Here is a 13,749-nt window from a genome sequence, read left to right on the forward strand (position 1 = left end):
GCCCCATGTTGAGCATGGAACCTACTTAAATATATTTTAGTTTTAAATCATCTCTGTATCCAATGTAGGGCTTGAACTCACAACCCTGAGATCAAGTGTTACATGCTTTGTGGACTGAGTCAGCCAGGTGGTCCTTACTGGCTTTTAATGTAAAATGTACTTCTTGGGATTTACAATTGTAAATGTTGAAATCTGTGTCTTGAATCTGTGAACTCCTTTTCTTCTGCTTGATTCATAAATATCATAAATATGGTATATTGAAAGATACCATACTGTCTTTGATCACCCCTTGCTAATCATAACTGTGCTTCAGATTTTAACTAGTTATATGCTGATGGTTCTTTCTAGACGCTTCAGCTGCAAAACTTTGCTAGTTAAACACAGTCTATCCGAAACATATTCATTACATTTTGGCTAAAATTACTTTTCCCTCACTTTTTTCCCTTTCCCTTATTTTGAGTAATTGTGTAATTATCCATGCCAGAAACTTGTAAATCATCTAGAATTTCTAATTTTTTGCTTTGCTGTAACTGCTACCTCTCCATCACCCTGCAGTTATTCATTAAACAGTTGATTCTGTCTCTAATTTATCCTCTGTTATTTCTATTATGACTGCCTTAGTTTAGTGTCTTACTTCATTACTAATGGATCAGCCTTTTAATTAGCCTCTTTAGTATAGGTTTTAAAAGCATGGATTATTGATTCCGATATTGTGGTTTTAGATCTTAAAATCCCCCCTCCCCATTTAGTGTCCAGTGACCTTGAGAACATTACCTGATTTCTCTGAAGCTCAATTTCCTCACCTTTGAAGTGAAGATACTAATTGAAACTACTTCGCAGAGAGGTTATGTATGAGCACTAAGTAAACTGATACATAAAAATTTCAAAGTAAATACTAACTGGTCTTACAGTAAAACCTTATAGTAATGCAAGTTTAGATATAATTTGGTGGGCAGCCCAGGTGGCTCAGCGGTTTAGTGCTGACTTCAGCCCAGGGCCTGATCTGGGGACCTGGGATTGAGTCCCATGTCAGGCTCCTTGCATGGAGCCTGCTTCTCCCTCTGCCTGTGTCTCTGCCTCTCTCTCTCTCTCTTTCTGTGTCTCTCATGAATAAATAAATAAATAAATAAAATCTTTAAAAAAAATAGATATAATTTGGTCATGATTGTCTCCTCTCCTCATGAGGCACAACCTTCATTCTCAAACAGGCAGGTTAAAATTCTTACTGGTGAAGGCCAGAAGTAGGAAGAGCAAAGTTGGACAGAGAAACAAGACAGGGGATATGTGGTTGCAGAGAGTCCCTGTGTCCCCACTAGTCTTATCAGCCAATTTTTGTGAATCAAATTGAAAAAAATGGTGGCAGCCAGTAGAGTAGATATTCCTAGAATTTCTTCTGGTATTTTATAATAATTGTTTTCAAACTGTGGTCTTTAGAACACACTTAAGCATGATACTAAACTGCAGTCTTAACTTCGGACACTTGTGATTGGCTGGCTAAGAAAGTTTGTACAGTTATTTCTCTTTCCAACAACTTGACTGTACTTTATGCAGTTGAATTTTGATGCCTCACTTATATTTTATAATGGCAAGATTTAACCTTAATTAATTATTTAAAGTAGACTCCATACCCAGCTCACGACCCTGAGATCAAGACCTGAGCTGAGATCAAGAGTCAGATGCTTAACTGACTGAGCTAGTCAGGCACCCCTTACCTTTTTAATTGACACTTAGTCTCTCAATTTTCCCTTCATACTGTATTTAGAATGATTTTTTAAAGGTATAGCTTAATTATAAGAGACCATATTATTATAGTTTGATATTTTAATTTCATGTTATTTATCTTCCTAAATTAATATTTATCTGTATATATTTTTAACTCATGCATATTTAGATATAGACATGTTTTATTAATAACTTTGCAGATTATTTTTTGTGTCTCAACATTTTCCTACTTTTTAAAAATTTTTTTATTAAAATAAACTCTGTGCCCAATATGGGGCTCAAACTCATGACCCTGAGATCAGGAGTTGCATGCTCTACTGATGAGCCAGCCAGGCACCCCTAAATATTTTCCATGTTCTTAAAGTCAATAGTAAGTTAAATTGTGTAAAATTACCGTATTTTCAGAGCATACATAGTCTAAAACTGGCAGTTTTATATGGTCAAATTTACAGCTTTATTCTTGTAACAATGAGCAGTATTGTTATGTCTGGAAATTTAACTTGCTTTTGATTAGTGACATTATCAGGATTTAAATTGCTAAATTGACTTACTTTCTCTAGAAGCTTTCAAGATACCCCTGTTACTTTTTTCATTGCTTTTTACTAATGAGATCTGCTATCAATCTAATTGTCTTGTAATTAATAACTAACAGAGTTTTTCCTCCCTCTTTACTATGTTTGAAACTAGAGTTTCTCATTCAGCTCTTTAGCTTTCTTATTTTCTTTTGTAGTTCCTTCTTTATTTCTTTGCTGAATTCTGTGTGATTTCTTCATATCTGTCTTCTAATTCATTTTTTATTCAGTTATCTCTTGCTTACTATTTAACTTGTGTTTTGAGTTTATTCAGTAAACTGAATTTCTCTATAATTTGTATTTCTCTGTGATTCTTTTTTAGCTCTGTTTTCATAGATTCTGTTTGTTCCTTTATCTCTCAACACTACACATTGTTGAGTTCTTTTTCAAATTGTTTTATTTTCTGTGGTTTAGGTTTTATTTCTTGCCTGAATAGTGTTTGTTGATTCACTCTTACTGGGTTCCCTCATGCATTGTAATTTTATTTTGTGAGCCTGTCCTAAGTTGATGTCCCACTTGTGCCCTGGATTGAGAGGTATTCTAATGAGATAGTTTTGTGTTTGTAAGGTTCCAGAGAAGCTTCTTTTTTTTTGTTATTGAATGAATATGTGAATTCATCTTCATAGGAATCCCAGAAAGAGAAGTATATATGAGGACATTTTTTTTTAGAGTTCTGAGTTGGCTAATGAAGGGGTTTTATTTATTTATTTTTATTTATTTATAAAAGATTTTATTTTGTTTATTCATGAGAGACACACAGAGAAAGAGAGAGAGAGAGAGAGAGATAGACAGAGACACAGGCAGAGTGAGAAGCAGGCTCCAGTATCAGGCCCTGGGCTGAAGGCGGCCCTAAACCGAGCCACCCGGGCTGTCCCTGAAGGGGTTTTAAAATAAGAATTTGAACTTAGGGAGGGGGGGCACCTGGATGGCTCAGTTAAGCATCTGACTTCTGATTTTGGCTCAGGTCATGATCTCATGGTGGTGAGATTGCCCTGGGCTGGGCTCCATCCATGCTCAGTGAGGAGCCTGCTTGAGATCTCTCCCTTGGGCCCTCCCTGGAGCCCACATTTTCTCTCACTCTAAAATAATAAATCTTTTTTTTTTTTAAGATTTTATTTATTCTTTTTAATTTTTTAAAATTTATTTATGATAGTCACACACAAGAGAGAGAGAGAGAGGCAGAGACACAGGCAGAGGAAGAAGCAGGCTCCATGCCCCGGGAGCCCGACGTGGGATTCGATCCCGGGTCTCCAGGATTGTGCCCTGGGCCAAAGGCAGGCGCCAAACCCCTGCGCCACCCGGGTATCCAGATTTTATTTATTCTGAGAGACAGAGAGAGGGGCAGAGATATAGAGGGAGAAGCAGGCTCCATGCAGGGAGCCTGATATAGGACTCGATCCCGGGACTCCAGGATCACGCCCTGAGCTGAAGGCAGATGCTCAACCACTGAGCCACCCAGGCATCCCTAATATAATAAATCTTAAAAGAAATAAAAAGATTTTAGGATAGAGAGCAAAAGAGAAATGTTGACTTAAGCCTTGAGGAGGATGACCAGAGTATGTTGGACTGAATTCTTCGAGCTCCTTCTTTTTTTTTTTTTTTTTTTTTGTAATTTTTTTTTTAATTTTTATTTATTTATGATAGGAACACAGAGAGAGAGAGAGAGAGGCAGAGACACAGGCGGAGGGAGAAGCAGGCTCTATGCACCGGGAGCCTGATGTGGGATTCGATCCCGGGTCTCCAGGATCGCGCCCTGGGCCAAAGGCAGGCGCCAAACCACTGCGCCACCCAGGGATCCCCGAGCTCCTTCTTATTTGTGGTAGATTTACTCCCAATTTTCCATTCAGTTTCTGAAGTCTCAGGAAAACTGGGGCCAGGGCGTGAGGGTACAGGGCTGGAAGTTGTATCATGAACTTCCCCATAGTCATCCAGCACTAGACAGATTTCCAGCTTATTATAAAATGTTATAACACAGAAACAGCCAAGAGGAAGAGATCCACAGGGCAGGGTATGTGGGAAGGGATGTGAAGCTTCCATGCTCTAAGTGTGCCTCTCCCGTAATCTCCATGAGTTCAACAACTTGGAAGCTCCCAGGTAAGCTTCTTACTAGTTTCTTGACTTGGCCTTTGTGGGTACTGTTCAGATAGCACAAAATTTGCTTGTATATCTATGTGTAAAGCTTATTTGGTGTCCTGACTTCTTGTGGATGACTCTAGGGTTGGTAAAAATTTTAGGTTGTAGGGCACTTAAAGCCTGCCCCATGGTCTTATGGAAGGGGTTCAAGTTCACCTTTTAACCTTTGTCGTATTTCCTGTTCCCAGTAGGAATACTTATAACCCCTGTTGACCCACTTGCATCAGCTGATACTGGATCACTTGAACTTTGAGTTCCCTTTTGTTTCTGGCATGTTTTGCCTTTTTTAGGTTGGGGACTTAGTTATATATTTTTCAAAGTACCTATGAGTTCCCTTTTGTTTCTGGCATGTTTTGCCTTTTTTAGGTTGGGGACTTAGTTATATATTTTTCAAAGTACCTATTAATTTGTTGTATTTTAGTTATTTCTGTGTTTGGCCATTTCAGATGGTCTTTTCCATATCTGTTTAGCCATCATTCTTGAATGGAAGTTCATACCAGTCAACTTATTGAAGCTAAATTTCTCTTAACACTGTGGAGATAAACTGATTTGTAGACTTGTGTATTTTCTAAAAAGTGTCTTCCTTCCCCTATGTCCCCTACATCCCCCATAATTACACACTATAGTAAATTGTCATTTAAAAAGAAACTAATAGGCCTGAATGGGTCTCTCAGAACTTGAACTTTGAAGTAATGAAATCTGTTCTAGGGATGTTATGCATAAAGTTAATCAGCAGCTTTGGTTTTGGAGTTTGGGTTTTAGTTTTATATAATGATCAGAACTCATCATGACAACCAGCACTCAATGAGTCAGGAGCACACTCATCTATACTAATTACAAGGATAATACTTACTTTATAAACTCAAATGGAAAATGGCTCTCATTTTCAAAGCAAACATATATATAATTTTTAAATTTATTGAATATAGAAGCAGGGCAGCCCCGGTGGCACAGCAGTTTGGCGCCGCCTGCAGCCTGGGGTGTGGTCCTGGAAACCCAGGATCGAGCATGGAGCCTGCTTCTCTCCCTCTGCCTGTGTCCCTGCCTCTCTCTCTCTGTGTCTATGAATAAGTAAATAAAATTAAAAAAAAAAAAAAAAAGAAGCAGATAGCAGAATGATCCCTGAAGAAGCTTCAGCTCTTTTGGTTTTGGTGGTAAGATACCTTAGCTGCTGGGTAATCTGTCAGGTGTAAGTAGTCAGCCTAGGAATGGGGTTTGCTGATATCTGTGGACTTTAATTTATTCTTCTCTCTCATTGGAACTTCTTTCATGCCTCAAATTTCTGAAATCCAGCCTTGTCTGAAAATTTTTATGGCAAATAAGAGTATTTCTCTGATGTATTTTTTCACTCCTGGTGTACTTTTGGTTGGGTTTCTTTTGCAATGTTCGTTTCATTTCGCTTCTACATTTCTTAAAATTGCATATATACTGAATTGAGTGCTTTGCTCTTTCCTTTGCCTTCATCTTTGTAGATATTTTATCTTCCAAATTCCTTAATATTACTTTAATGGGGATTTGAGATGAGATATAGGTGAATTTTTGTTATAACTGTGATGCCTACTTGCTAGATTGAAGTACTTTTAAGAATCTGAGAATCAGTTTATTGGGTTTAAAAAGACAAAGATTTTTTAAAAATTTTATATATTTATTCATGAGAGAGAGAGAGAGAGGCAGAGACACAGGCAGAGGGAGAAGCAGGCTCCATGCAGCGAGTGCAATGTGGGACTTGATCTCGGGACTCCAGGATCACGCCCTGGGCCAAAGGCAGGTGCCAGACCTTGAGCCATCCAGGCGTCCCCAGAAAGACAAAGATGTACATGAAATTATTCACTTACAGGGGTAGGGTATGATGGATACTCTAAAAGATTTTATGTATTTATTTGAGAGAGATAGAGCATGAGAGAGAACAAGCATAGCAGAGGGAGAGGGACAAGCTGACTCCCTGCACAGCAGGGAGCCTGACTCAGGTCTCTGTCCCAGGACCCTGAGCGAAGGCAGAGGCTTAACCAACTGAGCCACCTAGGAGCCCCATGGATACTTTTATAATATTGTTTCTTGCTTAGAACAGAATGTCTCTCCATCTTTTGTATCCTTCAACAGAAATATTCCTTTGTTTAGATGCTGCCAATTTCTTAACTTTTTCAGTATCTTATATATGCTTATGTATGTGTGGGCATTTTTCTATCTTTTATAGCCCTTTTTTTTATTTGTGAACTTTGTACTTACTGTTGTTTTTGCATACTGTTTCTTCTTTTCCTAGCCAAGTTTGGAGTCACCCTCAGGCTCAGTGATATATTGGAAGGATTGATTATTCTCATGGTTGCATTTTGTTTCAAGGAGAGAAAAGATGCATGGTATGAAGTCCAGGAGAAAATAAGCACAAGCTTCAAGATGTCTCCTTTCAGTGTAGCTGCACAAGGAGATGCTTGGTTTTAGAGTAACTATGTCTGACAATATGCAGGAGTATTGCCAATCAGGAAAGCTTACCTGAGCCTCCGTGTCTAGGGTTTTGATTGGTGAATGGTCACATAGGGGTGCCTCCTCCATAGAACTCACACTACCTACTGAGTACCCATCCACCTTTAGAGGTCAAACTTAATACAGCATGGCCCAAGGCCTCAGGCATACAACAGTCTTATCAGGCAGAATATTCTGAGAGTTAGAGGTCATGTCACAGGAGCTATTTGAGGGCCAGTGTTGGAGATAGGCCTTCCTTAGGAATGTACAGGATTTGAAGAACCAAGGTCAGCAAAATAAACTTGCCTGCACACTAGTAAACGAATGTTAATTTTTCAAGACCGTGTTTAAGTGTGACCTCTTCAGTGAAAGCTTAATTTATTGTGAGACGTTAGTTGCTCCCGTAGTTTTGCTCCTACAATTACTTACACTTACTTCCTTGTTTTATTGTACTCTGTTTCTTTTATTTTTATTTTTTTGTACTCTGTGTTTCTTTGGAAGGTTTCTAACTCAGTGCCAACTCAAATGAAGAAATATTTATATCCCTTTTCCTCCTTTCTCTTTCCAATGCTGTTTCTTCTTTTTACTTGAAAAGTTACTTTTAGAGACGCCTGGGGGCTCAGTGGTTGAGCATCTGCCTCTGGCTCAGAGCGTGATCCTGGGGTCCTGGGATCTAATCCTGCATTGGGCTCCCTCTGGGGAGCCTGCTTCTCCCTCTGCCTGTGTCTCTGCATCTCTCTCTCTCTGTCTTTCATGAATAAAGTAAAATCTGAAAAAAAAATTATGTATTTCCGTTGAGCAGGATCTTTATATGCACTTTATATTATAAAAACTACATTTTGTTTTCAGATATATAACTTTTAGTTTATTTTAACAGTATATATGTCTACTGAGAGATTGATGTTCCTACTTATCTATCATCTATTTGAGAGAGTGAGCGCGTGTGCCTCTGAGCAGGGGTCAGGTGGTGGTGGGGCAGAGGGAAAGGAAGGGAGAATCTCAAGCACCACCCCCAGCTTGGAGCCAGATCATGACCTGAGTGGAAACCAAGAGTCATATGCTCAGTGGATTGAGCCACCCAGGTGCCCCCTGAAATTTCTACTTTTAGAGTAACACTGTGTCTAAGTTTCTATTTTCCATTGGAACTACTTCAGGTCCTGTAATTTGTATACTTAACAATTCTTGGGGATTCTGTTTATATTCTAATCTACGTATACATATGATGCTTTCTATAGTTGTACATGGTATAAACTATATATATTACATTCTAATCTTGAACCCTTTCTTGAAAGTAAGGATTGTGTCATTTTTACTATATCCGTGTTTTATGGCTGACAGTAGTTTGTTGTGTTGAGTGCATTGCTGTTTTTGTTTTTAACTTCCATACGTTTATTTCTTTTGATAGATGCTAGAACACTAGGAGGTTTAGGCACATGTGATCTTTCATCCCACATGAAAGTGAGTTCAAGTAGTTCTGAACCAATTCAGAATTTTTAAGATGATAGATTTTGTATTTCTGTTGCTGCTGTAACAAAATTGCCATTGACTGGGTGGCTTAAAATAACACACATCCACTATTGCCAGTTTTACTGGGCTATAGCCACAATGTCTGCTGGAGTAAAAGTGTAGTCTCATCTGATTCCTTCTAGAGGCTCTGAAAAGGAGAAAACCCATTTCCTTATCTTTTTAGTTTACAGTGGCCACTTGTATTTCTTGTCTTACTGCTTCATCCCCAAAGTATATGACTCCGATCTCTGCTTCCATTGTTAGCCATCTTTCCCTTTTCTATAGTCTAATCTTCCTCAGCCTCCCTCTTGAAAGATGACATGTGGGGTCCCCCCAAATAAACCAGGACAGCATGTTCCCATCTCAACAGCCTTAATTTAATCATACCCGAGAGGTTGCCTTTGCTGTATAAAGTGACTCTGACAGGTTCCAGAGAGTAAGATCTGGATATCTTTGGAAGCCATTATCTGACTAACACATCGTAATAAAGCACTTTTAGAATTTTTTTTTTTGTATAAATGCTTGTTTTCTCTTTCTAAATAGGGTATCATTTCCCCCCCAATGGAATAACTCAGTGGATTTATTTTACTCAACTCTTAATGTTCATTTCTTTGGTCTTGTCTGTGACATATGAATGAATGCTTTTCATAGGGGCATCATGCACAGTTTCCTTATTTTTTCTTGAGGAATATTTAATGTTGTTGTTTTGTGTTGTAGTTGGTGTAATACGGTGCCCAGTATGCCGCCAAGAATGCAGACAGATAGACCTTGTGGATAATTATTTTGTGAAAGATACATCTGAAGCTCCTAGCAGTTCTGATGAGAAATCAGAACAGGTATGCTTCTTATTAGTTTTTCTTTATATTCTTATCTTGATATTGAAATGTAAATAATCTATTTGGATAGTTACATAATTTAGAATAGTTCAGATATAATTCTATTTTTCCAGTTGAAAATAGGATCTTAATTCTTTTTTATACTCTTGTAACTGATTAGATGAAAAGTTATTACTTAAAAATTCAAATCTTATATATGGTTTTTGTGTTACAAAACTTAGATTTTTACTTACTTGAATTTTTGATATGGAAGGAAAAGGATTTTATTGAAGATAAGTGGCTAACAAAATTTTATTCTAGTCATTTAGTATATTTGAGAGCAGGTCAGAAAGTTTTTATTTTGTGGATTTATATTTTGTAAATTTGATGTAGATTAGTATTTGTTTCCTCTTTTAGGTATGTACTAGTTGTGAAGACAATGCAAGTGCAGTTGGCTTTTGTGTAGAATGTGGAGAGTGGCTATGTAAGACATGTATTGAAGCACATCAAAGAGTAAAATTCACTAAAGATCACTTGATCAGGAAGAAAGAAGATGTCTCAGGTAAGATAGAAGCAGTTTTAATGATTAATATACTATTAATCTCCTTTACCTCACAGCATTTCTATTTATTCTTTATATGCTTTGGACATCAATATTAATAAGAATTTAGAAAGTTAGATAAAAATTTTTAGTTTAAAACTATATGTTTTATTTTACTGCAGAATCTGTTGGAGCATCTGGTCAGCGCCCTGTTTTCTGCCCTGTACACAAACAAGAACAATTGAAACTTTTCTGTGAAACATGTGATAGATTGACATGTAGAGACTGTCAGCTATTGGAACACAAAGAACATAGGTACAGAAGTCATAATCGCTTAACACGAAATATTATTGTTTTATAAAATTATTAAATTAATTCATAATTTTGTTTGCTAGCATTTTCTCATTTTCATATATTTTATTTCTTAAAGCAAGATGTTTTTCATGAACTATTCAATGGTTTCCACATTCAAATCTAATTGTCTTATGAAAATTTGTTAAAAATGTATCATTACATTTGGTTTTGCCAGAAAGGAATTGTATTAATTTATTTGTTGTGCTTCTGGTTCAAATAAGCTTTTTTCAAGTATTCTGTGGTATTTAGGCTCTGGGCTGTAACCTAAAAAGGTAATATTCCTGTGAGTATGGCTGATACACATTTTAACATCAAAGCATAACTATACTGGTTTCATGTTAGATATAAATCTCTTGTTTTTCTGCAAACTGTGTAAATAAGCAAGCAGAATTACTAATTTTGTAAGACCTAGCTTTCTATTCTAACCCTGTTATACACTCAGAATTCAGTAGTTTTCGCTTATTAACTAGTCTGTTACATTAGAACTATTCTGGAAACATACTGAAATTTCTAGTCAGGAGTATAATAGTCTTCTAGCAAAATTCCCAGTTTCTATTAAGTTGTATTGTAGTTTAAAAGATGGTCTTGCTTACCCATAGTTCTGCCTTTTCTCAAGTGTTCTTAGTTCTGCCTTTTCTCAAGTGTTCTTATGACATTTCTGCTGATTTGATGGAAATAGGTTTTATGGATCTCCTGCCCAAAAAAAGGGTAGGTTAAGTAGGATTAATCACATTTAAATGTGTTTAACTATAGAGTGTCTTAGTGCTTTTAATTCCTTAAGTTCATTGGAATTCCTTAGAATCCTCTTAAAGAGGGAATACATTAGCCCTAATAGCTAACAATTACTGTAGTTTGTGCGAGGTACTTTTTTGAATGCTGCATGTTTGTTTAATTCACACCAACTATCCAAGAAGTGTTATTTTAAAAAGGTGAGGGAGCCTACTTGCAGAAAGCTTCAGTAAATCTGTATAGGTTCTCACCATAAGTAGTAGAGCCTGGGTTTGAACACAGGCAGTTAGATCTATTTTAAACCCATATGCTTATTTTCTTCCATATGGCATATGGATACAGACACAGGATATGGAATCTCTCAAACTTGACCAAATAAAATTAATGGTCTTTGTTCTTTTTTACTGTACTATAGAACATTTGTTTAGAATTGCTACTTTAAACTTTTGTAACTTTAATTTGTCCCCGAATGTTTTTGTTTTTGTTTTCCCGAATGTTTAATCTTACCTGCAAGTTGGCTAATGTTTCGCTTCATGTGACTAATCTTATGGATGCCTTCACCTCAGGGCCAAATTTTACCATTGATTGTTTTGTAATAATCTCAAGACAGATTGCCATTCTCACAGCTGTAGGTCAGATCTTTGAGCCCTTGGGTTACTTATGCTTTTTAAATTATTGGTGAGAAGCAAAAAGAGAAGGAAGATGGCATCCTTTTTCCCATGAAAGAATAGCTTCAACTGTTTTTCCCTCAGAGGTTAGCCCTGCCTGATCCTTCTTTTTTCCTCACCATTTCCTTTACCACTTGGTTTTAAGTTTTAATCCTCTCTTGATTAAAGAGATGATTTTATATTTTATATTGTATATTTTTTCCAGGATAGACTCATGTAGAACTCATGTCATTGCACTTTATTTATTTGAAAGAGAGAGAGCACGTGCGTGCATGTGCACACACACTCCTCAGTGCAAGGGGTGAGGGGGTTGGGCAGAGGAAGGAGGGGGAGATGGAATCTCAGGCAGGCTCTATGCCCAGCCCAGAATAGAGCCCGATGTGGGACTCAATCTCATGACCCTGAGTTGAAATCAAGAGTTGGGCGCTTAACAGACTGAGCCACTCAGGTGCCCCTGTCATTGCACTTTGAAACCCTAGGTTTAGGCAGCCCTGGTGGCCCAGTGGTTTAGCGCTGCCTACAGCCTAGGGCGTGATCCTAGAGATCCTGGATCACATCAGGCTCTCTGCATGGTGCCTGCTTCTCCCTCTGCCTGTGTCTCTGCCTCTCTCTCTCTCTCTCTCTCTCTCTGAATAAATAAATAAATAATCTTAAAAAAATAAAATAAAACCCTAGGTTCCTCTTACTACAGCACACTTAGCGTTGGTCTTCTTGCTTTGAGTTTTACCTTGTCAAATTCATTCTGTCCACATTGCTGTCAGGGTTATTTTGCTAAAATGGAGTCCTTCCTCACCCTTCACTCCCATTTTAAAACACCTTTCAGTGGTTCCCCTATAGCTGAAGTTTCGGGTGTTCCATATAGCATACATTATTGAGTCATAGTAGAATCTTCTCTCTTCATCATCTGTACAAAGTTAGCAAACAACTCACAAGACTACCCTCATTTCTTCCTTCTTCTTTTTTTTAAGATTTTATTTATTTATTCATGAAAGACACAGAGAGGCAGAAACACAGGCAGAGGGAAAAGCAGGCTCCGCGCAGGAAGCCCGATGTGGGACTCCATCCCGGGACCCCGGGATCTCGACCTGAGCCAAAGACAGATGCTCAACCAACTGAGCCACCCAGGCGCCCCTCTTTCTTCTTTCAAAGATTATATTCATAAGAGAGAGGGAGAGAGAGCAAGTACAAGTAGAAGGAGGGGCAGAGGGAGAAAGATTCCCCATTGAGCAGGAAGCCCAATGTGACACTTAATCCCAGGACCCCAGGATCATGACCTGAGCCGAAGGCAGATGCTTAACTGACTAAGCACCCAGGTGCCCCGACTACACTCATTTCTGACATCAACTGCAGAGCTCAGTAAAAACCCTATTTGGAAAGCAGCATGTTTAGCTCATTGAGCTCATTGATATGATTTGTTATTGTCTTCAGTTGGAGTAATGATCTTCTAAATAGGATGCTGTTCACCTTGGAACTGTTATCCACAAACTAGTTTGTGTTCTTTTCCCTTCTCTTCCCTTCCCACTTCCCTGCTCCCTTCCCCCTCCCCTTTCCCTTTCCCTTCCCTTCCTCCTTCCCTTCCTTTCCCTCTTCCGTTCCCTTTTCTCTTCGATGTATTAGTTTATTCAGTTTTGAACTATAGTTGACAACCAAGCAGCTCTCTTTTTTTGTTCTTAAAGAGCTGTTCATAGGGTACATATGGTTCTAGGATTCAGCAGCTCAAGTGGTTTTAAAGTCATCATTAGGGGAAAAGAGGCTGTTTGCTCATAAATACAATAAATAACTCTGCATCATGCTGGTCACATGTTCCTGAACAAACCATTTCTATTTTATGTGGAACTCCTCTGGGCACTGCTTTCCTTACTAGAATGTTCCTCTATTGCTCAATACATTGTGTATGTTTCACATTGTAGAGTTATATTATGTCCTTTAGTCATAGAGTCAGTCTTAATGCCCAAGAGCAAGTTAGTAATTTTCTCTCAAATGGCGTATATTTTAGCATGGTATCCAGAAATTTTCTGGTCCAAAACCCTAATCCTGCTGAGTGGTACTCATTGGCTTTTTGCCATAAATTTTATTCTACATAAGTTTGTGTTGCTCAAAGTCCCCAAGTCAGATCTTTGTATTGTAGGAGCCCAAGAGCATCGGGAAACAGAGTGCTTTTTGCAGTTAAGATATGGCCTGCCTTTGTTCAGGATCCCATTCAAATACAGCCTTCTTTTGGATAGTTGTATTGATTGATGCTACTAGTATTC

General features: G+C 38.0%; 1 protein-coding gene across 2 annotated transcripts in view; it reads left to right on the plus strand.

Annotated features, from left to right (window-relative positions):
* The window catches only part of TRIM33 (tripartite motif containing 33), a 121,087-nt gene that overhangs the window by 45,075 nt on the left and 62,263 nt on the right, over positions 1-13,749 (plus strand). For both annotated transcript variants that reach the window (XM_041755410.1, XM_041755411.1), the window contains exons 2-4: positions 9,108-9,226; positions 9,623-9,767; positions 9,929-10,061. In XM_041755410.1, the coding sequence (XP_041611344.1) occupies positions 9,108-9,226; positions 9,623-9,767; positions 9,929-10,061 (397 nt within the window). The remainder of the gene's footprint in view (positions 1-9,107; positions 9,227-9,622; positions 9,768-9,928; positions 10,062-13,749) is intronic.

Source organism: Vulpes lagopus, chromosome 5 (genome assembly GCF_018345385.1).
Source record: "Vulpes lagopus strain Blue_001 chromosome 5, ASM1834538v1, whole genome shotgun sequence".
In the NCBI taxonomy this organism is placed as follows: domain Eukaryota; kingdom Metazoa; phylum Chordata; class Mammalia; order Carnivora; family Canidae; genus Vulpes; species Vulpes lagopus.